The following is a 25505-nucleotide window of genomic DNA, read 5'->3' on the forward strand; positions in this document are numbered from 1 at the left end:
GTTAGCCAGGATGGTCTTGATCTCCTGACCTCATGATCCACCTGCCTCGGCCTCCCAAAGTGCTGGGATTACAGGCATGAGCCACCACACCCGGCCCACATTTAGATCTTTTAATCCACTTTCAGTTGATTTTTTTGTGTGTATATGGTGAAAAATACAGATCTAGTTTCATTCTTTTGCTTATGGATATCCAGTTTTTCTAGAATCATTTATTGAAGAGACTGTCCCCAGTGTAGGTTCTTGGCATCTTTGTTGAAAATGAGTTGGCTATAAAAATGTGGATTTATCTCTGGGTTCTCTATTCTGTTTCATTGGTCTACATGTGTATCTGTATTTTACTATTGGTCTGTTTTGGTTACTATAGCTTTGTAGTATAATTTGAAGTCAGGTGGTACGATGTCTCCAGCTTTGTTTTTTTTTTTTTTTTTTTTTTTTGGTTTCTGTCCTTGATTCTATTGATGTTGATATGTCATGTTTATTGATTTGCATATGTTGAACTATCTTTACACCCCTGGGATGAATTCTACCTGATCATGGGAAAGATCTTTTTAATGTGTTTTTTGGATTCTGTTTTATAGTATTTTGTTGACGATTTTTGCATCTATATTTATCAGGGATATTGGTCTGTAATTTTCTTTTTATGTTACATCTTTGCCTGATTTTGATATTATGGTAATGCTGGCCTGCTAAAATCAGTTTGATAGTATTCCTTCCTCTTCACTTTTTTGAGTAGTTTGAGTAGAATTGATATTAGTTGTTCTTTAAATGTTTGATAGACTTCAGCAGTGAATCCATTAGGTCCTGAGATTTTCTTTGATGGAAGACTTTTTATTACTGCTTTGATCTTGCTACTCATTATTGATATGTTCAGGTTTTCTATTTCTTCGTGGTTCAATCTTGATAGGTTGTTTGTATCCAGGAATTTATCCATGTCTTCTAGCTTTTCCAATTTTTTGGCATATAGTTGTTCATGATAGTCTCTAATGATCTTTTGTGTTTCTGTGGTACCAGTTGTCATTTTTCCTTTTTCATCTCTGATTTTATTTATTTGGGTCTTCACTCCCACCCCCCCCCCTTTTTTTTTTTGTAGTCTAGGTAAAGATTTCTTGAATCTTGTTGATCTTTTCCAAAAAACAACTTTTTGTTTCATTTATCTTATTGCACTTTTGTCTAAATTTATTTATTTCTACATTGATCTTTATTTCTTTGCTTAACTTTGGATTTGATTTTTTAAAAAAAATTTAGTTCTTTGTTTTAGTTCATTGAGGTGCATTTTTAGGTTGTTTATTTTTTTTCTATTTTTTTATGTAAGCATTTATTGCTACAAATTTCCTTTTTAGCACTACTTTTGCTGGATCCCATAGATTTTGATGTATATTGTGTTTCCATTTTCATTTAAGAAATTTTTAATTTTACTTCTAATTTTTTTTTCTTTTTACTTATTGGTCTTTCAGAAGCACATTGTTTAATTTTCATGTATTTGTACAACTTCCAAAGTTCCTCTTATTATTGATTTCTAGTTTTATTCCAGTGTGGTTGGGCAATATACTTGATATGATTTTGACCTTTTTGAATTTGTTGAGACTTGTTTTGTGGCCTCTCATATGGTCTGACTTGAAAAGTGTTCCATGTGTGATGACAAGAACATGTATTCTGCAGTAGTTGGATGAAATGTTCTATAAATTTCTGTTACATCTGTTTGGTCTAAAGTGTAGTTTACCTCTGATGTTTCTTTGATGATCTGGATGATCTGTTCACTGCCAAAGAGGGTTGTTGAAGACCCCTAATGTTACTGTATTGCAGTCGGTCTCTTCCTTGAGATCTAGTAATATTTGCTTTATTTATTTAGGTGCTATGGTGCTGGGTACATGTGTATTTACTATTTTTATTTCTCTCGCTACATTGACCTCTTTAACAATCTATAAGGATGTTATTTCCTTTTACAGTTTTGGTTTAAAGTCTATTTGATATAAATATAGGTACTCCTGGTCTTTTTTGCTTTCTGTTTACTTGGAATATATTTTTCCAACCCTTCACTTTCAGTTTATATGTATCTTCATAAAGTGAGTTTCTTGTGGGCAGGATATAGTTGAATCTTGATTTCTTTTTTCAATCCATTCAGCCAACTTTTGTTGTTGTTGTTGTTTTGTTTTTGTTTTTTTTTAAGAAAAATTTACCTTTGTTATAGATTAAAGGGTACACATGCTGGTTTATTACATGGGATAATTTCATGATGCTGAGGCTTGGGGTCCCAGTGATTCTGTCACCAAGGCAGTAAGCATAGTACCCAACAGATGGTTCTTCAGTCCATTTCCCCCGCTCTCTCTCCCTGCTATTGATCCCCACTATTGTTCTCATCTTTACATTCACGTGTACTCCATATTTAGCTTCCACTTATAAATGAGAACATGTTGTATTTGGTTTTCTCTTCTTGCATTAGGTCACTTAGGATAAAGGCCTCCTGCTCCATCCATGTTGCTGCAAAGGTCATTATTTCATTCTTTTTCATGGCTAAATATTATTCCTTGTAAATGATTCCTCTCCATTGTAAATGAACTTGTGCTCTTGAATTGGTTCTCAGCTGGAACACTGTTGGTTTATAAAAATGCTAGTGATCATTGTACATTGATTTTGTCAATTCCAGGAGCCTTGTGTCAGATTCTTTAGGGTTTTTTATGTATGGACTCATATCGTCAGTAAAGAGAGATAGTTTGACTTCTTTTCCTATTTGAATTTCTTTCATTTCTTTTTCTTGCCTCATTGCTCTGGCTAGGACTTCCAGTACTAAGTTTTTTGTTTCTGAGACAAAGTCTTGCTCTGTCACCCAGGCTGGAGGGCAGTGGCACGATCTCAGTTCACTGCAACCTCTGCCTCCTGGGTTTAAGAAATTCTTGTGTCTCAGCCTCCCAAGTAGCTGGAATTACAGATGCGTGCCACCACGCCTGGCTGATTTTTGTATTTTTGGTAGAGACGGGGTTTCACCATGTTGGCCAAGCTGGTCTCGATCTCCTGACCTCAAGTGATCCACCCACATCAGTCTCCCAAAAAGTGCTGGGATTACAGGCATGAGCCACCACACCCGGCTGATTTTTAAAAGAGTTTCCAGTAAGTTTTAGTTACTATCTTCATTGTAAGGATTAGTCCAAATAATGTATCCCATCATTAAGTCTCAGTTGCTAGTATTTTTCCTCTAATTGATTATGTATTTCCTTAGAATAAAAGCCTTCTCACAGACAACCTGGTTTTGTTAACAGAAATGAGGGTATTTAACATTGATATAACACTATTGTCTAGTTCAAGGTCCGCATTCAAATTTTATCAGTTCTAATAATGTCTTTTATAAAAAAATGTTTTTCCCCTTGCCTGTGTTCAGACCGAGATCATGCATGGTTTTCATGTCCCCTTAGTCTCCTTTCATTTGGAATAGTTCCTTGATGTTTATATTTCTTGACCTTGATACTTTAGGAAAATACAAACCAGCTATTTTGTATAATTTCCCTAAATTTTGTTTTATCTCATGTTCTCACATTATTGGGTTCAAATTATGCATTTTCACAAGACCACTGTAGTGATGATGTATACTCAATTATTTATGTTGGGATTTTTGCCATTTTTTTTTGTTGTTGTTTAACATTTTTCTTTGACCCAGCTAATTGTTGGGTTTTTTAAATTTCATTTTAATTTCTCTTTTTTAATTAATTATTTATTTATTTTTGAGACAAGGTCTGTTGTCTCAAAAACAGACCTTGTCTGTTGTCCAGGGTATAGTGCAGTAGCACAATCATAGCTCACTGCAGCCTCAAATCCCTGGGCTCAAGGAATTCTCCTGCCTTAGTCTCTGGGTAGCTGGGACTATAGGCGCACGTCACCATGCCCGGATAATTTTTTAAAAAATAGTTTTTAGAGGGGGGTCTTGCTATGTTGCCCAGGCTGGTCTTGAACTTCAGGGCTTAAGCAATCCTCCCATGTCAGCCTCCCAAAGTTCTGAGATTACAGGTATAAGCCACCGTCCCCATCCTTCATTTTATTTATTAGCTTTTTAACTGTACCTTTCTGTATTTTTTTAAATTCTTTTTTCCAAGGATTATCATATCTTATCACAGTTTAAAGTTAATATTGTACTACTTCACTTAAAAATAAGAACCTTTCAGAAGTATAGGTCCACTTATCTCCTCATCCTTTGTGCTATTATTGTCACATATATCTACTTACATTAAAAAAAAAGTCTGCTTTAAGCAGGCATGGCTTTTAAAATTCAGAAAAATAGTATGTATGTCTTAAATTTGCCCACATCTTTACTATATCTGGGACTGTTCATTTCTCCCTGTAGGTCACGGTTTCCACGTGGTATTGTTTCTCTTTAGCCTGAAGTTCTTTTAGCTTGTGTACATCTGCTGGTTGTGAATTCTCTTAGCTTTGGTTTATATGAAAATGTGTTACTGTCACTTTCCAAGGGTTATTATCTTGGAGATAACATTCTGCTGACAGTATTTTCCCTTCATTACTTTGAAGTATCTCCTCTTGTTTTCTGCTTTCCATTGTTTCTGATGAGAAATCAGTCAACATTTGTATCAGTGTTCCACTATATGTAATGTATCTTTTCTTTAGACCAGTTTTGAATTTTTCTCTTTGTCTTTGAATTTCAGTAATTTGCTTATTATGTGCCTAGGTATATTTCTTTCTTTTCTTTTTTTTTCTTTTTTCCTTTTTTTTTTTTTTTTTTTTGAGATGAAGTCTTGCTCTGTCACCCAGGCTGGAGTGCAGTGGTGTGATCTCGGCTCACTGCAACCTCCACCTCCCGGGTTTAAGCAATTCTCCTGCCTCAGCCTCCCAAGTAGCTGGGATTACAGGCGCCCACCACCACACTTGGCTAATTTTGTATTTTTTTTAGTAGAGACGGGATTTCACCATGTTGGCCACGCTAGTCTTGAACTGCTGACCTCGTGATCCACCTGCCTCGGCCTCCCAAAGTGCTGGGATTACAGGCATGAGCCACTGTGCCTGGCCATGCCTAGGCATATTTCTTTGTATTTATCCTGCCTTGGGTTTATTGAGCTTCCTAGATTTATAAGTTTATGTTTTTCACCCAATTTGGCAAAATTTAGTTATTTGTTTAAATGCCTTTTTCTGTCTCATCTCTTTCCTATTCTCAACTGCAATATCTTACATATTATTTGTTATGTTCCACAGTTCATTGAAGCTTTATTTTAATTCTTTTCCTGTGTTCTTCCAATTTGATAATTACTATTGATCTGTCTTCAGATTTGGTGACTAAACATGGTCTCCAATATGCTATTAAACCATGTAGGGATTTTTCTCAATTACTGCACTTCTTAGTACAATAAATACAATAATTTCCATTGGTTCATTTTTATAGTTTCAGTATCTGTGTAAGATTCGTTGTCTGTTTATTCATATGGCACTATTTTCCTTTACATTCTTAAATATATCTGTAATAGCTGTTTATTGCCTTTGTTCACTTTATTCCAATATCTGATTATTTGGGGGTCAAGGTCTATAGACTGCTTTTTTTTCTTGGCTATGGGTCACAATTCCCTGCTTTTTCTATGTGTAATAATTTTTTATTACATAGTAGACATAGTAAATGAGGAATTGTAGAGATTCTGGACTCTCTGTTCCTCTGAAGAGTATTGACTTTTGTTCTATTAGGTCTGTCTCCTTCAAAGTGGACAGAAGCTAAAATCTCTGCCCTGTTTTTTCAGCTTTCAGATGTTGTTTTTGAGCCTCCTGGAGTCAGTGACCAGACAAGAATTTGGTCAGAGGTTATCCTCAAATTTAGGGGCTTCTCTGTGGCTGTCTTCTTTTCAGGAGTACCCCCTAATTTTGCAGCTGCTCTGCTAGTCCCAACCTATGTTCTCTGAAACCTCAAACCAATGAGCCTGTGGCTTTTTGCCAGCCTGTGATGCATGGATTGAGAAGTACCCTCAAGCATAAGCTCACAAATCTCTCTTTTTAGTGGTAACTTCTCTTCAGTTCCTTTGGAGGAGCTTTCAAATCTTTTTTTTATGTTTCGTCCAGAACATATAATTGTTATCTGTGAGAGTGTTACTTCAAATTATTCCACTATAATTGGAAGCCAGAATTTTCCTACCCTTAAATTTTTTTTTTAAGATGAGTCTCACTGTGTTGCCCAGGCTGTCTTTGAACTCCTGGGCTCAAGTGATTATCCCACCTCAGCCTCCCAAGTAGGTAGGCCTATAGACATGAGCCATTATACCCAGCTAATTTTTTAACTTTTTGTAGAGATGGGGTCTTGCTGTTTGCCCAAGCTGGTCTCAAATGATTTTCCTGCCTCAGCCTCCCAAAGCACTGGGATTACAGGTGTGAGCCATCATGCCTGGCTCCTTAAATTTTTTTTTTTAATACTTCAAGTTTTAGGATACATGTGCACAATGTGCAGGTTTGTTACATATGTATACATGTGCATGTTGGTGTACTGCACCCATTAACTCGTCATTTAGCATTAGGTATATCTCCTAATGCTGTCCCTCCCCTCTCCCCCCACCCCACAACAGTCCCCGGAGTGTGATGTTTCCCTTCCTGTGTCCATGTGTTCTCATTGTTCAATTCCCACCTATGAGTGAGAACATGCAGTGTTTGGTTTTTTGTCCTTGTGAGTTTGCTGAGAATGATGATTTCCAGTTTCATCCATGTCCCTACAAAGGACATGAACTCATCATTTTTTATGGCTGCATAGTATTCCATGGTGTATATGTGCCACATTTTCTTAATCCAGTCTATCCTTGTTGGACATTTGGGTTGGTTCCAAGTCTTTGCTATCGTGAATAGTGCCGCAATAAACATACGTGTGCACGTGTCTTTATAGCAGCATGATTTATAGTCCTTTGGTATATACCCAGTAATGGGATGGCTGGGTCAAATGGTATTTCTAGTTCTAGATCCCTGAGGAATCGCCACACTGACTTCCACAATGGTTGAACTAGTTTACAGTCCCACCAACAGTGCAAAAGTGTTCCTATTTCTCCACATCCTTTCTAGCACCTGTTGTTTCCTGACTTTTTAATGATAGCCATTCTAACTGGTGTGAGATGGTATCTCATTGTGGTTTTGATTTGCATTTCTCTGATGGCCAGTGATGATGAGCATTTTTTCATGTTTTTTGGCTGCATAAATGTCTTCTTTTGAGAAGTGTCTGTTCATAATCCTTCACCCACTTTTTGATGGGGTTTTTTCTTATAAATTTGAGTTCATTGTAGATTCTGGATATTAGCCCTTTGTCAGATGAGTAGGTTGCAAAAATTTTCTCCCATTCTGTAGGTTGCCTGTTCACTCTGATGGTAGTTTCTTTGGCTGTGTAGAAGCTCTTTAGTTTAATCAGATGCCTTTTATCAATTTTGGCTTTTGTTGCCATTGCTTTTGGTGTTTTAGACATGAAGTGCTTGCCCATGCCTATGTCCTGAATGGTATTGCCTAGGTTTTCTTCTAGGGTTTTTATGGTTTTAGGTCTAACATGTAAGTCTTTAATCCATCTTGAATTAATTTTTGCATAAAGTGTAAGGAAGGGATCCAGTTTCAGCTTTCTACATATGGCTAGCCAGTTTTCCCAGCACCATTTATTAAATAGAGAATCCTTTCCCCATTGCTGGTTTTTGTCAGGTTTGTCAAAGATCAGATAGTTGTAGATATGCAGCATTATTTCTGAGGGCCGTGTTCTGTTCCATTGGTCTATATATCTGTTTTGGTACCAGTACCATGCTGTTTTGGTTATAGTGTAGCCTTGTAGTATAGTTTGAAGTCAGGTAGCATGATGCCTCCAGCTTTGTTCTTTTGGCTTAGGACTGACTTGGCGATGCTGGCTCCTTAAATTTTAACGACATATTTATTTGAACTTACATTTTTCCGTCAACACATATACCTAATAGACTATTATTTATCTTCTCCCTTCAAAAAAAAAAGTAATTAGTGTTGACAATGTTGGCAGGCTTTCATTTCCCTTCTGGCCAAGCTGAAAATTCATTTAGGATTTTAGTTCCTGGTTTGGGGATTTTATTTTTCTGTACTATTTTATCTAGGGATATGAGTATAAGTTCAAAATAATTTTCATTCAGAAGTTTGAAGGTGTTCCATTTTCTTCCAGCTTACCATTATTGCCAGTGAAGAGCTTGTTGACAATATATTTTGGGGAAGGGGTCATGATGTGTATGTATGTTGAAATTTTAAATTTTATATACGGTAAAATTGACTTTACTTCTTGTTTTACTGTTCTAAGAGTTCTTAGAACCATTCTGGCTACTTTCATTGTGGTGGAAACAGCTCAGATTTAGATCTTGCAGATTTGGTTGTGGAATCTGCCTATAGCTCCCTCTAGCTCTGTAGCCTTGGTAAATTTGGAAAAACATGGAGTATGAATCAAGAAAACATCTCTGTGTCACATTTCCTTATTTGCAAAAAAATATGATGCCTTCTTTTCTGTCTACCCCTCTGGGCTCTTTCCTGAGGATCAGATGAGACCATGTATGTGAAAACACCTTGAAGAATGTAACACTTATATGAGAGCCTTTTTAGTATTTCCATTTGCCCTCCTATCCTGAATAGATGATTCAGTAACATTGTGTGTGAAAAAAAAATGATTTAAGCATTATGAACTGCTGCAATATATAGCAAATAAGGAATCATTATACTATTATCATTATGTTAGTAGTGGACTACTGAAGACTGGAAACTCTCAAGAGCCAAAGAGTTGAGTTTTTGTATGCCATAATAAATGGAAGAGTATGTAGGGATGGAAAAGTGGGGGTGTCAGAAGTACCTGCAACGTTTACACCCTGTAAAAGATTAATACCTACTTTGCATTCCTCTTTGTTGTCTCTGCCCTTGGAGACTCGTTTACTTTCATAAATATAGAATGCTTACAAAATGCACCCACTTTAGTGTCAGCATGGAAGGAAGCTCATGTTGACCCTGCAACTAGATTAATGGGGAAAAAAAAGTCTGTCTTGAGCCGTGTGCTTTAACCGTGTGAAATTTATTGGAAAAAAAAATCAGGAATATTGAGAGATAGAGTTGGAGCAGGGAAGACAGGACAGAGAAGAATGGACAAAAGCATGAATAGAAGAAGAAAGATAGGATGTTTGAGCATCCTAATGCTCAGGCAGAGGGAGATGTGGTCAGTTCTTGACTGGGGAAGGAACTAAATATAAAATGAGCCAAATAGAGTGACGGAGGCTTTTTACTGCCTGAGTCAAAACAAGCAAGGGCCCAGGCTTCTAGATCTTATTGCAGAAAGATTGATTTCGACAGCATATAATTTGCATCCTGGTTCCATGGGAGAAGAGGTTCATAGATGGGCACATGTTCTCACACCCTTGAACCATGAATTGGAGTTTTCCACCTGGAAGGAGCAGAGACAGACTGGTGAGCAGAAAGCTTCGTCCTCCAACCTTAGCCTTTACCTGTAATGCTCAGTGTCTCCATGCAGGATGGTCAAGACCTCCACTTGTACATTATCCCTTCTCTCTCTTCTGTTTGCTTCCTCTGGGACCTTGCCCCCCATCAGTTGCCCACTCCTTTCTTATATTGTCAGCCTGTTTCTATGGACTCCTTTTTTGGTTTACAAGGATGCTCAGGTTACCCCAAATTTAAAATACTTTCTCTTAATTGTGCTACTCCCCTAGCACTATCCTTCCTTTCCTTACAGCCTTCCCAGAGTCTGCCTAGCCTCCTCACCTTGGCCCCTCACAGTCAGTCATGACCCTACTATGCTGAAACCTCTCTCAAAGGTCATAGAGATCTACTCATCAAATTCTGCATCCTTTTCTCAGGACTTTTTTAACCTCTTTGCTTGCACATCATACTGTGGACTACACCCTCTTTTTTTTTTTTTTTTTTTTTTTGAGACAGTCTCGCTGTGTCACCTAGGCTGGAGTGCAGTGGTGCAACCTCAGCTCACTGCAGCCTCCACCTCCCGGGTTCAAGCGATTGTCCTCCCTCAGCCTCTTGAGTAGCTGAGATTACAGGCGCACCACCACACCCAGCTAATTTTTGTAATTTTATTAGAGACGGGGTTTCACCATGTTGGTCAGGCTGGTCTCGATCTCTTGACCTTGTGATCTGCCCGCCTCCGCCTCCCAAAGCGCTGGGGATTACAGGCATGAGCCACTGCACCTGGCCTGAAACTACACCCTTTCTTGATACTCTGCTTCTGACAAGGTCTTCCCCACTGCTCATCTACTCCTCTGGATCCAATTATTTCTGCTCTCCCAAGTTGAACTGTCACATTACCAACTAACTGATGATCACCTCCATGCCAATATGCTAAGGGCATCTAAAACTTACTATGCCCAAAATGAAACTCATTACCTTCCTCCCCAAACCTGCTTGTTTTTGTGAGTTTCCTTTATATACTTCCTGTACCGCTCTTTCAAAACCTCTGTCATCTCTGATTCTTCCCTTTGCTTTTTCCATCCAATTTGTGTGAAGGTCTGTCAGTTCTACTTGTAATCTAGGTTGTTTCTGTCGCTCAGTTTCCATTTATCAAATATTTGGCTGCGCACAGTGGCTCACGCCTGTAATCTTAGCACTTTGGGAGGCCGAGGCGGGTGGATCACTTGAGGCCAGGAGTTCAAGACCAGCCTGGCCAAAATGGTGAAACACCATCTCTGCTAAAAATACAGAAATTAGCCAGGCATGGTGGCAGGCGCTTGTGATCCCAGCTACTCAGGAGGATGAGGCAGGAGAATTGCTTGAGCCTGGGGAGCAGAGGTTGCAGTGAGCCGAGATCGCGCCACTGCACTCCAGCCTGGGTGACAGCAAGACTCCATCTCAAAAGAGAAAATTAACTGACCTAGTAAGGAACTATGCTAGACTCTGGAGAATGCAAAGATTAATAACATCATTTGATGTCAAGAGCTAGAGAGATAAACAAAAATAGCCAATTATTACATGAAATGGAAAAACCATGTTATATGCTATGCTGGCAAATAAATGATTAATTTTGGTATTTTGATTAAGGGGGGCATAGTATCAAGGAAATTCTTAGGAAGGAAGTGAGATTGAACTAAGCTATGAAGAATTGGTAGCATTTTGATTAGAAAGGAAAGAGGATAATTTCAGGCTGAAGCATAACTGGAGAAAAAAACATGAAAACATGAAACTGTTCAGGAAATGGTGACTTGCGTAGCTGGAGTAAGTGTAGAGTGTAAACGGATGCAGAATGAGTGAAAAGACATGGGAGAGATGTTAATAAGTCTTTCCATCAGTCACTCCTATTACCTTTTACTGAAATATTACAATAGCCCTTTAACAGGTTCTCTTGTGTCCACTGTAACTTGCTTCTAAGGTAATCTTCCTGAAGAAGCGCTTTGACCAACCTGGATGGGCTACTGGCTCTGCCTTTTCCTAGTAACAGGTCTTTAGGCAAGCTATTTCTCTTTTCTAAATTTGTTCCCTTTCTGTTAACAGAAAAAATTCCTACTCTGTGAGGATTAAATGATAAAGGGTATTTTAAAATGTATATCATACTGTCTGGAGCAATAAATAAAGGAGAACTATTAAATTCAAACTCTTTTTAACTGACACTGAAGCTCTTGTATCAGCTGGCTCCAGTCAACCTTTCCAAGTTTATCTTCTATGTCTCTGTTCACCATCCTCAAAAAATTCTTTGCTCTTTTTCCTATTTACATCCTGCACTTTTCTGACTTTTGCTTTCATTCCCTGTCTCTGGAATACCCATCAACCATTGCTGTATGACTAAATCAGTATCTCTTTAATCTTGACCGCACATCGGAATTGTCTAGGAGCCTTTAAAAAAATACTGATGCCTGCCAGGCGCGGTGGTTCACGCTTGTAATCCCAGCCCTTTGGGAGGCCGAGGCGGGTGGATCACGAGGTCAGGAGATCGAGACCACGGTGAAACCCCGTCTCTACTAAAAATACAAAAAAATCAGCCGGGCGTGGTGGCGGGCACCTGTAGTCCCAGCTACTCGGAGGGGCTGAGGCCGGAGAATGGCGTGAACCCGGGAGGTGGAACTTGCAGTGAGCCGAGATCGCGCCACTGCACTCCAGCCTGGGCAACTGAGCAAGATTCCGTCTCAAAAAAAAAAAAAAATACTGATGCCTGGATTCTATCCCCAAAGATTCTGGTTTAATTGCTTTGGTGCAGCCTGAATATTAGGATTTTTTAAAGCTGCTCAGGTAATTGTAATGTGCAAACAAAATTGAGAACTACTGGCCCAAATCATAATTGTTCCCTGAAAGCCTTTTCTGAATACCACCTTCTCCCCATACGCACCTCTAATCTTTCCTTTCCCTGAACTCTCTGCACTTCATATGTACCTTTCTTAAGACACAATTTTCTCCCTTGTGATATTGTTTCTTATTTCTTACATTAGAACATAATAATCTCTTTGTACAGTTTATATTTGAGTCATCTTTCTGTAGGGGTTCATGGTATGTGTCATTAATGTTTTCCGAGTGGTGGTGGATGAATGCCTGCATGTAGAAATAGGAAAATGACATTTCTAGTGAGGAAGAAGAAAAACTACAAGAAGAGTCAGGCAGTGTGGTTCCTGGGATGGAAATAACCAGTATCCCTTATTTTAGGGATGAGGAACTGAGAGTAAGGGTAAAGAGGTATGGGGATATACTCAGACAGGTCTGGTAACCTGTGAACACAGACTTGTAGACAGTTACTAGTTTATCCATTCAATATTTACTAAATGCCTACCATATGCTTGACATTGTGCTAGGTCCCAGGAATATATAGCTATAGCTTACAGTCAATGTCTCAATTTCTCATGGGACAATCGACACATTGCTTTAATAGGAAGACACAGCTAGTCTCCCTGCCTTCTCTTAGGCCTAATGGGAAGGGCATGTATCTCTTCATCGGTACCTGGTGATAGAATAAAGAATTCTATTCTTTATTTTATTTCTTTTTTTTATCTTTTTTTAGATGGAGTTTCACTCTTGTCTCCCAGGCTGGAGTACAATGGCACGATCTCAGCTCACTGCAACCTCCGCCTCCTGGGTTCAAGTGATTCTCCTGCCTCAGCCTCCCAAGTAGCTGGGATTACAGGTGCCCACCACCACACCTGGCTAGTTTTTGTATTTTTAGTAGAGATGGGGTTTTACCATGTTGGCCAGGCTGATTTGGAACTCCTGACCTCAAGTGATCCACCTGCCTTGGCCTCCCAAAGTGCTGGGATTACAGGTGTGAGCCACCTCGCCCGGCAAGGGATTCTGTTCTTAGTCCTTGAAAAAATAAAGTTCTGAATCTTCAAGTTCCTTGATTCTTTCTTGGGCCCCTCTCACTCCAACTTCCCCCTACCAGAAGTAAGTTGATGTGTTCTCAGGCAGAAATTGCCTCATGAAGTCCCCATATACCTTCAAAGATCTTCTTTAACATGCACTGCTGGGAATTCTGAGTGATGCAGGTTCCCTCTCCACGAAGACATTTTCCTTGATCATTCATATAAGCACATGTGTAACAATTTAATATTGTGCCTGAAAATTTAAGATAAGCCTTCAATAAGGTAAATTTGAAAATGGAGAAGAACACAGACTTCACAGGGTTTGCAATGTGACATTTCCTTGTGGACCAGATGTGTAGCCTTGATTCACATCTGGGAGGGGTAATGAGCAATAGGTAGCATGGATACTACACATTTATTTCTTAGTTCTTTTTGGGGATCTGAGGGCCCTGTGTCTGATAGACCTGTGCCAGAGGAAATTCTTCATTCTTCTTCATCTCTGACCTTCATTGATGATGAATCCCAAATTTCTCTCTCTAATATTTTTACTCCAGTCCATATCCGCATTGACTTCCTGGGCATTTATCATTAGATACCCTTCTGTCATGTGACACCATAGGAGCAAAATGTATGTGTGATTTTCATCTCCTTTTTCTACTCCCCATCATGCTCTCACCCACAAGGCACAAACACTTGGAGTCATATTTGACCGATTAATAAGCTGTGCTAGAATGCTCTAACATTGCAAACCCTGTGAAGAGTCTGTGTCCTTCTCCATTTTCAAATTTACCTTATTGAAGGTCACTAACGGCACTATCTTTGAAATACTTCCATGTTGCCTCTTTTACTATCTCTACTGCTAATCCCCCAGTTTGGGAAGCCTAAAGAAGTGGAAAGATTATGGGCTTTGCACAGTCCTAAGTTTGAATCCAAAGTTTGCCACTTTCTAGCCATGTGACATTGGACATATTACATTCGTCTCACTTCTTTCATCTGAAAATTTAGAATAATGATATTTATACAATAGAGTGAAATGTGAACTATGTCTGGTAATAACTTGAGGCATCAAACTTTGGGTCTTGTTTTCTTTCCCAGAACAAACCCTTTTAATTAAGAACCATAGACTAGCAGTTGTCCTAGGAACTCATTTCTGGATCTAAAAGAAAATAGCTTTACATTCCATGTTCAAACAAAAGGAACCACCAGCTGTACACATCTCTTTACAGAATTCGTAAGGTTATAGCATTCTAACATGGTTTAAGAGGCAGGGTTAGCATAAAGCTAATGAAGGTTAGTCTTCAGAACTCTGCACTTTCATGACCCCCTTCTAGGGAAGTCGGAAGGGCTGTGTATTCATAATTTCTTATGGAGAGTGAAGTTGGAAGGGTACTGGCATTTTGTATTTGTTTTATTTTTCTTATAGAGGGCCCTCCATATTGTTTAGCTTTCAGGCTCCCACATGCCTCTTGGTATGATTGTGAAGAGAACTAGAGAGTCTTTGAGAGAGCTGTTTGTGAAGTGTTAACAATTCTTTCTTCTGCACTCCTTCCCTAAAATTGGTTTTCTTGATGTGTTCCCCATTTCCCACCTGAAGTCAATGACTGGCACCCATCCAAACATGGCTCACCTGTAGATGTGCTTGAAATTGGTGCACCTGAAGCCTGTTCCCCTGAAGGCTCTTCACTCAAAGCACGCTCACCCAAAGACTGTTCACCTGAAGCGTGCTCACCTGAAGGCTGTTCACCGGAGGCATGTTCACCTGGAGGCTGTTCATCTGAAGGCTGTTCACCTGACTCATGCTCACTCAAAGGCTGTTCTCTGGAGAGGTGCTCACCTGAAGGCTGTTCTGAAGGCTGCTCACCTACAGTATGCTCACCTTCAGCATGTTCAGTCACAGCGGGCTCACCTGAAGCATGCTCACTCTCAGCATGTTCTCCAGAAGTGTGCTCGGCCACAGTGTGCTCCCTTGAACCATGCTCACTGGAACCATGCTGACTTAAAGTGTTCAGGCCTGAAGAAGTCTCATATAAAGCCTCAGCATCAGAAGGGTTTTCAAGTGAAAAGAACTCACCTGGAAGTTGCTGAACTGAAATTTGATGATCTATGGAGCCAGAAGGCTCATCAGGCAGACTTGATGTTCCTGGGATGGAGAAGGAACAGAAGAGAGATGGTGAAGCTGAGAGAGAGAATGGGATAAAGACTATCTTCCTGTGGAGTTAGGCTAATGTTATGAGACTCCTAGGTTTCCTGTGGGCCTAGATCGGGCACCTGAAGACTGCAGATGTTGGGAAAAATCAACTAAGTATCCCAAAAGGCCATGGAGGACAGAAGTGTTTAGTGAAACAAACAGAGGCCACCTCTGGGATTGAAGGGAAGAATCCTAAGTTCCCCAATATTAAGAACTACGTAGGAGAATCCACTCATCCATGTACAAAAAGCACCTGAAGGAAAATGAATGTGCCTCCCTGACAAAGTCAGCATCAGGAAGTCAATGTACCATCACTGATAGAATCAGAAGTTCACCACCAACCCTCCCTCCCATTCCTCTATGGGTGAAAGACAAGAAGAGTAGAGATAGAAGAGGGAGAGAGAAAGCAAGTAGTTTTCAATACCTGAGTATTTGTAATCTAAATTAAGGGTGGAAGAGTTAACCTTTGGACAAGGATGACAAGTATGAGCCACCTGTATTTGGTAATGTCAAGTTATCAGAAGGGATTAAGCCACCTGTATTTGGTAATGTCAAGTATTTTCTCACAGTCAATCCCCAATCCATGTGAGTTGGGGATTCAGAGAGCAAAGTTGCTACAAGCTATTAAGATAAAAAAAAAAAGTCTAGGCATATTTCATATATATATATATATATATAGATAGATAGATAGATAGATACACATATATGAATTGTATTATTGTGACATAACATTTACATTCACTTCATGGAGTTGTCCTGAGTACTTAATAAGATAAATTGTGAAGTGCACCGTTGCCTAGTACTCAATTTTATTTTTCTTTTCTTCCCACCTTACACTGGGAATTACAAAACTCTTACATGGTTTTTTTTTTCTGGCAAGTCTCTTCTACCTTTAATCCATCTCTTTTTTTGTTTGTTTGTTTCAAAGATAGAGTCTCACTCTGTTGCCCAGGCTGGAGTACAGTGGCACAATCTTGGCTCACTGCAACCTCCGCCTCCTGGGTTCAAGTGATTCTCCTGCCTCAGCCTCCTGAGTAGCTGGGATTACAGGTGCGTGCCACCATACCCGGCTAATTTTTGTATTTTTAGTAGAGATGGGGTCTTGCCATGTTGGCCAGGCTGGTCTCGAACTCCTGACCTCAAGTGATCCGCCCGCCTCAGCCTCCCAAAATGCTGGGATTACAGGCATGAGCCACTGTGTCTGGCCAATCCATCTCATCGACTGTCAGCCAAATATTCCTTAAGTATATTTTAAGTGAACAGAAGCACAAAACAGATAATTTGATTATTACTCTTTGATTAAACTGAGCCACCTAGAGGAGGAGAAGAAGACTACAACAACCAAGTTATTTAATTCTAGCCAAAAGCTGAGAGGAATTATTGGATCTTTGAGGCTGAGGTTGTCTAAAACCCCAGAGTACTCAAACCCCAGAGTTGAACTCAAAGAATCTTGCGATAGATATATTTTCTTGGCACAGTGCAGTACTTATAATCAATGACTTTCTAAATGACTAGGGTGAGAATATGTTGATAAAGGAAAGGTAAGATTTAGTAAAGCTTTTAGGAGGTTTTTATTTTTTAAACTTATTACATAAATACTATCTACTTGACTGGTTTTTCAATAATTAACACAAGTTTTGATAAAGAGATGTTTCTGATATAGAAAGGAGGCATGAAAAAGCATGCTAATTTCTTGATCTCATAGTTTATGACTCGTGTCACCATGTGACTGGCACATACTATCACCTGGTGGCTGTGTATGTACGTTTTTGAGTCAACTTTTGAAGGTCTAACAAAGCAAAAAGCAAAACCTCTGACAGTCAACATTATAGAAAATACATTGTTATTTCACTAAAAGCTCAGAGCTCATGGCCTCTTTCTGCTGTAGGAGGCAGGAGGGAACACAACACACCATGAATGGGGGATCCCGAAAGAAGAGATGATACAGAAAACCTGATTTGATATAACACAGCCATGAAGAAGAGGCTTATGAAGTCTCTGGCCTATAGCTCTGTCTTGTTCTGAGATTGTTTTCTGAACACATCACATCTTCCCATCTCCCGTCTTTCCTTGGCACATTAACCACACAAGGATCCCTCGCATGTAATTGGTGGGACAAAGCTTCATTGGGCTTCTACAAAACCTCTACGCCTACTTTTTCATCTCATGCAGCATCAGCCGCTCATGTTGAGTGGCTAAAATAAGTAGAAACAAGACTGTGCCAAGCCAGTGGGACCCTCTGACTGTAAAGCTGTGACTAGAGAAATCAACTGGTTCAGGAGCTCTCCGAGTTGGACTTGTTCAGCTGCTCTTGATTCTGACTCAGATTGGTTTGGGTGGCTGAGAGACTGGTCTTCCTTCTTCAAGGCCTGAAATGTCTTAAGGGAGACCCCTTTTGTATTTACCTGAAGCCTAGATCAAACACTCACCTCTGGCAGATCCAAGCAGATAAAGACTCATTAGTAAGAGAAACATGTTCATCTGGATTTAGGAAAAGAGGGGACCCCAGTGTGGGCCACAGCTTCTTCACAGAGCTATGAAGCAAACTGCGAGCAAAAGCTCCCAGTGCTGAAGCAGAGCTTCTGGGAATTCTAGAACCTCAGAAGTAACCCATGTTTCTTCACAATGGGTTGGGCTCTGAGGTTCTTGTGTAGCCTGTTCAGGCAAGTTGGCCCTTAGCAACCCATTGCTTATTTCACTACCGAAGACCAATGAGTATTTTCTGTGTGCAGGGTGGTGTGTTGGGGCTATCTGCCCTAACTTTAAAAAAAAAGAAAAAAGCATTACCAAAAAGCACATATTTTTTGTAATACAGTTTAAAAGATACCTACTCTCTTTTAAAAGTGTTTTTGACAATGATGTGTGATTGTTGATTATTTTCTGTTTGGCTTTCTAAATCAGCCTTTCTTGGCTCTGATCTGTACCCTGGAAGGCTGACCTCTATTGACTTTATCACCTGAATGCTAGCTGGATTTGGCTTCAGATTGGGTTTATACAGGATTGGAGGGGAGAAGAGAGAGAGAGAGGAAGAGGGAAGGAAGGAATGCGGAGAAAGAGAGACTGGAATATTTGTTCTTCCTATTCCCTTCCTGCCACAGTTGACACTGGCTGAGTCTACATGACAGAGCTCCTGTTGGGTGTCCTCTCTTCCATGGCTCCAGCTCTCATCCATGCTATGGTAATATGTTTCTCTCCCCCTGCCCTCTTAGGCCTAGGGACGATAATGGTTTCCTGCTGTTACTAAAATCTGGATGCCCAAACCTTCCTTTTTTTTTTTTTTTTTCCTTAACCTTGCCCACTTCTATAAACAGTCTTTTCATACAGACCTTTATCAACCATGGTTTTAGCAGGAAACAGGTGGCAAACTCAAATGCGTAACTGAGGAGAGTTTACACAGATATGAACAGAGTAAAGAGATCAAGAGACAGTAGAAAGCTGCGTTTTGAGCTGCAACTTCTACCAAGGGGGTGGCCAAGCTGAGAAGATGGTTGCAGTGAGGCATCCACCTGATACAAAGCTAGAAATTATGGGGGATTGAGTGGCAAAGATCTGGTAGCTTCCATTTCTCGCTGCTTGTCTGCTCAGCTCTCTTGAACAACGTTGTTTTATATACCACTGAATGCTAAATCTAGAATAGATGTACTTATTGTTACATTTTGAAAGGAAGGTGAGGGTTAAATAGAGAGTGGCGGCTCTACATCAAATTCAGGCTTTCTGTCTAGCATAAGACCTACAGAGGAGGGGAACTAGCTTAATGCCAGTGCCCACTGCTTCTTACAGGCTGGGGTACTTGTAGGTATGAGCAGGACGGGTCTGGGCAGTATGGCTTGCTGCCTGGGAAGATGTTCCCATAATGAGGCATTTTGGGCCTTGTTCCCGCAGAATGTGATGCTGATGTTCCTTGGACTTTTTCCCAGCAGAAAGTGATAAAGTCAGGCAGGCAGTTGGACAGGCTGTTTCTAAGGGCCCAAACCCCTGTGGAATGCTTCACTTTAGCCAAGGTCTGCAAAATGGCGGGGGGGCCGGGGGGGGGTTACAAAATCGTGCAGTTTGGACTAACACTTTATCACTGTTATAATTATTTGTTTCATGTTTGTACTCCCCGTTGGACTCCAAGCTTGAACGCAGAGACCCTGTCTTGATTACTGTTGTAGTCCTAGTACCTAGCAGCATGCCTGCTAAGCTTTTCCTGAAGGGAGGAATGAATGAATTACCTTTTGGGGCCTCTCTCTGCCTCATAGAGGAGAATTTATAGAGAATCATGTAAGAGAATCTATAGAAGAGAATCTGGATTAAGGTTCTGGGTCAGTTGAAGATAGCAAGATCACCAGGGATCAAGTTACTTGACTTGAGTTAGAGGATAAAACTAGGATTTCTGACCCTCAGGCAGGTTCCTTTAGAGAAAGGTATGAAAGGGCATGCTATCAATAATTCTTTTCCTCCAGGATGAGTTTGGAAGAACAGCTATGAGCCTTGGGTCTGACTTTTGTTGACAGAAGCAGTGGAAATTAGTAGAAGGGAAGAGGTGCTATCTATTCCACCCTAACTTAGAACATAGACAGACAGACAGTGGGCTCTGGAGCGCTGATGCTTTCAGCTGAAAACAATTGTTTTTTAAAATTCCCTATGTAAATTTGCTTCAAAATAACCTAAGTGAGGGGTTGTAGCAATGAACGGGGAAAGAAGATAAAATAAGACTGGACGCAGTGGCTCGTGCCTATAATCCTAGCACTTTGGGAGGCTGAAGCGGGCGGATCACCTGAGGTCAGGAGTTCAAGACCAGCCTGGCTAACATGGTGAAACCCCATCTCTACTAAAAATACAAAAAAAATTAGTCGGGCATGGTGGCGGGCACCTGTAATTCCAGCTACTTGGGAGGTGAAGGCAGGAGAATCGCTTGAACCTGAGAGGTGGAGGTTTCAGTGACCTCAGACTGTGCCATTGCATTCCAGCCTGGGCAACAAGAAAGAAACTCTGTCTCAAAAAAAAAAAAAAAAGAAGATAAAATAAGATTGGTCCTGTGTGCATGATTGTTGAAGCTGTGTGATGGGTACATGGGGGTACTCTCTACTTTTGTATATGTTTGAAACTTTCTATACTGAAACTCTTCAGGGTGGAGGGCAGAAATACCTATTTGGAAAGCCTAGATAATCAATGCCATATTTAAAATAGCTTCAGGGGGTGATGGAGAAGTCTTTTTAATGTGTGTGTGCATTAAGACCTAGATGGGAGCTTAATTGCTCCCTATTATACAAGTGCCCTACACCCAGGGCTGATTGTGGTTGGGGAGGGGGGGTGTGGGTATTGGGTGGAGTGGATGGGAGATTGGGGGAGGATGGCTGAGCTTCTCAATAAGCAGCAGTCCATGCATGTGTGCTGTTACTTAACCACCTGAAACTCGGAGAAATCTGGACAAGCTTCAGAGAGGAGCTCCCATTCCATTAGCCTCTCGCAGAAATCCCTTCCTGACCTCCGCAGGCCCAGACCACTGGTCCATTCTGCATGAAATATCCCTTCCTGGAGGTTGGTGAAGCCCACATGGGCACCAGGAGGCCTCTCAAGTTTGTGCTGACTTGGAGCCAGAGCAACCAGAGAGGGAGGAAGAGAACAGAAAGAGCAACAGTTGTGTCTCATGTGCATCCCTCCATGTGTTTCAGTGCTGCCCCCACTGATGTGGCTGCACTGGCACGGTGCCACCAAGGAAGGGCCACCACGCAGACTTGAATTGGAACCTGCTCTGAATGTTTCTGGCTATGTGACCTTGGAAAGAGAATCACCCTCTCTAAGCCTCCGTGGCCTCATTTGTACAATTGAGATAATACCATTTCCATGTTTCAGACTTCTGAGGATGAAATGAGACCATGTAGGTGAACATACTCAGCACAGTGCCTGGCACGAGGCAGGCATTCACAGAGTAGCCACTGAGTATGATTTTCCTTCCCTTGAGGGTTTCCGTTTTGCTGATATTATAATAACTGTTTAATTTACTCCTTTTTCACATGGCACTTTAGAGTTTACCCTGTATATCAGTGATACTGCCAAGCATATATTATCTCTATTTTATAGAGGAGATTCTGAGAAACTACATAGGATGTGATCCATTTATCTGGACATCCCATCGTGCTCAGGAGTGCATGATTCTCCATGACTGGTAATAATGTGTGTTGAACACATTCCAGGGCCACAGCTCCAGGGAGAATGACCAGAGCTGTGGCTGGGAGGGAGGAGGAGTCTATGAACTCTGAGAACCTCTCTTCACAGGACTGAGGCCAGCTCCTCACTGTGAGCCTCTTCCCACCGCTCCCCACCCTAACCTGAGCACACACCTGGCCCTCACAACCTCAGAGCTCAGGGCACAGGAGCAAGGGCCGTCTTCCCAGAGCATGCGGAGGCCTCCACTGCTAAAACCCTGTTGCAGCAGCAACTTCTGCCAGAGACAGTGCTGTGCAAAAAGAGATAACTTAATTTCTTCACTTCAGCTTAACATTTTATCCCCTTTTAACAAGCAAAGAAAGGATTAGAGAGATTCAATATCCTCTCCAGGACCATACAGTGAATAAGTGGTAGATCTGAGATTCAAATACACAGACAGCTGACTTCAGAGCCTAAGGGATATTCTTGTTTAGATTTCTTTTTCAATTATGCCTTGTGGTCTCCTAGGGACAGAAGAACATTGTAAAAGGAAGAAAAGGGAATACCTATTTACAGATAATGTTCATAGTAAGGCAGAATAGGATTCAGCATTATAAGGGAGGTTAAAATAGAAACAGGAAATATTGGAGGCAAAGGTAGGAGAAAAGAGTATCAAATATTTTGTGTAAAATTGTCATGGGGGTGGGACTACAGTAGTGGCTCTCCTCTGGGAGTGAATTCCCCTCCAGGGCACATTTGGCAATGTCTGGAGAGATCATCAGTTGCACAAGTTGGGGATGAGCTGCCGTTGGAGTGCAATCCTGGAGGACTGGGTATGAGGTGAGGCTCATTTGGGGAGACTCTTGAATGCCACACCGAGGAGTTGCTGTTTCATCAGGTGGACCAGGAAAGCATTTTGAGCAGGAGAGTAAAATGATTGTAACTGTACTCTAGGAGGCCATACCCAGGCAAGCACGAGCTCTGCATTGCAGCTGAGAGAGTGAAGAAGTGGTGACTACATCCAAGAACACGAAGGCCAAAAAATGGACAAGGCCGAATTCCATGGAAGAAGCTGCAGAGACATCAGGAGGAGCCAGAGGTGACATCCTGAAAGGTTTCACTGCCAGTGCCTGTGCCACAGGATTGCCCTGAGAGACAGAAGCATGCAGAGGCAGAAGGGACACATCAGGAGGCTGCACACCACCAAGTTCAGCTCTCTGCATATGTGGAAGCTGCACTGCCACCCACCCCACCCTCCGCATCTGGCAAATATGTGGAGACAAACATTGCTAGGGAAAAATGTAGTGGGGGTTTTTGCTTGCTCCTCAATGCTTTCCAAGACAGCAGCTTCACCAAGTCATTGTGGATTCAATGTGTGATCAAATAAATTCTGATTCCTCCCATGGAAACCCAGTCAGGGACACCATGATAAGGGTCCTGCCAGTGGCCAGGTCTGTGCACTAGCTGTGCCGAAGTGGCATGCTTGCGAGTGCACCTCAGGGAGTCACTGTCAGCTACCAGTGTCCTGATTCAGCCAGAGGCAGATGCAGAGGCTGCCTGTGCTGCAGCCACAGGTTGCAGTTCTTCACTCTGATCCTTATATCTACTAAAAATCCGAGCACAAAGAAACTTAACTAGGAAAAACTTATCGAGGAACATATTCGTCAAGTAGGGAAGAATGCAAGAAGAGGAAGAACTGTCTGCTTGGAGCCAGCAGCCTGGACTTAGGGGTGCCCTAGCTCTTCCTAAAAGGAAACTTCCTCAACTTGGTTTCAGAGGCCAAAGTTTTCCAACACCAGGTGGTGGTGCTCCTAAGGAGACTGGAAAATGAGGTCTAGGCAGGACTGGAGACAGTACTTGTGGGACCCAGTGCAAAGCAAAAACGAGGTGCCTTTGTTGGAAAGCGATGAAGAATTTCCAGTGGTTGATAGCAGAGCATGAAACTAGGGTTGCCTGCTCAGGAAGCCAGCCCTGGGTCTAGGAGACCTGTATAATAGGGAGCAGTTAAGCTACTATCTAGGCTCTAATGTGCACACATATTAAAGAGAAGACTTCACCTCCCCGAAGCCATTTTAAATAAGGCATTGATCATCTAGGCTGTTAAATAGGGAATTTTTTCTGCCCTCCACCCTCAAATTTTTCAATATCAGAAGTTTCAAACATACAAAAGTACAGAGTACCCCCATGTACCCATCACACAGCTTCAACAACTCTGCTTCAACTACGTGATTGTCTTCAACAGTCATGCAGACGTGACCAATCTTATTTTATCTCCTTTCCCCTCTCACTGCTGCAAACTCCCCCTTAGGTTATTTTGAAGCACATTTGCCTAGCGGATTTTTAATAACCATTTTTTTTTCAGCTGAAAGCATCAGGAACCTTGCTCCACACTTTTATTTCCCACAACTTTATCTTAATGATAGTCTATCACATAAACACAAGAGAGGTGGGACCAGAGGGTTTAGAAACAATGTTTCACAGAGTAGAGGACAGGGATACTTTTGCACTGTTGCTTCTGTGGGTCTCAGGATAAAATTCCCTCTAGCCATTCTGACATATTCACTTCAGCTTACTCTGCGGGAAGATTCAGAGAGGTTGTGAGTCACATCTAACTGTTCACAGTCAGTGAGTCTACATAAGGATCCTGAGCAGTAAAGTTCTCAGTCTTTTGCAGAAACTCCAAATACAGATCTCCAAGATCGGGGCTTCTCCAGCTAAGCTCTCACTGCCTTCCATCCCTGCCAATTGCACAGCAAGCACACAGCCGGTGAGACACTCCTGCACGGCGCTTTTGAGACAATGCATTCTCCACTGTCATGGTTCATGAACCCAGAAAGGGAACAAACAGCCTTTTCAAAGGTGGGGAAATTTCTTGTTTGGCTGTCTGTATAGGTTTGTTTCTCTGTGATAAATTAAGTCAGGGATAGGACGAGTAATATCTCTAGGAATTGTGTGAATAAAGGGGTAAAGCAGCTTCTACTTTTCCTTGCCCAGATTCACATAATTGTGACTCTACCAGTGGTGTGTGGACCTGGCCTGTGCCAGCTTGTGAGAGCCACCTGTGACAGTTTCAGGAATCTGATGAGCTGGTGACTGAGCATAGCAATTATTAAAAGTTAAATTACAGAAACTAACAAATAAATTGTATTAGAAACAAAGATAATCCCTAAATCCTCATCAGTTCTTCATAATTTTGCGGCATTTTACTATTGTCTTGCTCTGAGGGCTATTTAGTGCTAGTGTAACCATGTGCTCTAAATACTAAATATGCTCTAAATACTAGAGAATGCTGTGCTCCTGCATGGTGATCCCATCAGTGATGTCAGCGTGGCAGCTTGAAGCTGCCATTTAGACCTCAAGAGTCTGCAAATGCTATAAACTAGGACTCTCCCCATCCCCCTGCTCCCCAGAAGCCAGCTGCTGAACATTTACCAGTGCACAACTGGGCTAAACCCATGCACTTGTAACCTGGAATAAGTGGATGACCAACTTGTCTTCAGGACACTGAAACCTGTCAAACCTCTTCAGCGTAGGAACTCAGATCTAACAGATATCTGGTAAGTGTGTTTAAAATGAATTGCTGGTGGAGCCAAGATGGCCGAATAGGAACAGCTCCGGTCTACAGCTCCCAGCCTGAGCGACACAGAAGACGGGTGATTTCTGCATTTCTGTTTGAGGTACCGGGTTCATCTCACTAGGGAGTGCCAAACAGTGGGTTCAGGACAGTCGGTGCAGTGCACCGTGCGCGAGCCGAAGCAGGGCGAGGCATTGCCTCACTCAGGAAGTGCAAGGGGTCAGGGAGTTCCCTTTCCTAGTCAAAGAAAGGGGTAACAGATGGCACGTGGAAAATCGGATCAGTCCCACCCTAATACTGTGCTTTTCCAACAGGCTTGGAAAACGGCACACCAGGAGATTGTGTCCCACACCTGGCTCAGAGGGTCCTATGCCCATGG

General features: G+C 41.4%; 1 protein-coding gene across 6 annotated transcripts; it reads right to left on the bottom strand.

The window, feature by feature from the left end:
- Positions 1-8988: 8988 nt before the first annotated feature.
- Positions 8989-17996, bottom strand: ACRV1 (acrosomal vesicle protein 1). Of its 6 annotated transcripts, none has more exons than XM_055273650.2 (5): positions 17850-17996; positions 15304-15372; positions 14860-15093; positions 13366-13485; positions 8989-9373 (listed from the first exon to the last, which is right to left on the bottom strand). In XM_055273650.2, exons 1-5 carry the CDS (start codon positions 17899-17901, stop codon positions 9249-9251), a joined length of 600 nt encoding a protein of 199 aa, XP_055129625.1. In that variant the 5' UTR covers positions 17902-17996; the 3' UTR covers positions 8989-9248. The 6 variants fall into 6 exon arrangements, with proteins under 6 accessions (XP_055129625.1, XP_055129624.1, XP_055129621.1 ...); XM_055273649.2 differs by having other exon boundaries at positions 14860-15138; positions 17850-17995; XM_055273646.2 differs by having other exon boundaries at positions 14860-15048; positions 15139-15372; positions 17850-17988.
- Between the last annotated feature and the right edge of the window lie 7509 nt (positions 17997-25505).

Source organism: Symphalangus syndactylus, chromosome 3 (assembly GCF_028878055.3).
Source record: "Symphalangus syndactylus isolate Jambi chromosome 3, NHGRI_mSymSyn1-v2.1_pri, whole genome shotgun sequence".
NCBI classification, from domain to species: domain Eukaryota; kingdom Metazoa; phylum Chordata; class Mammalia; order Primates; family Hylobatidae; genus Symphalangus; species Symphalangus syndactylus.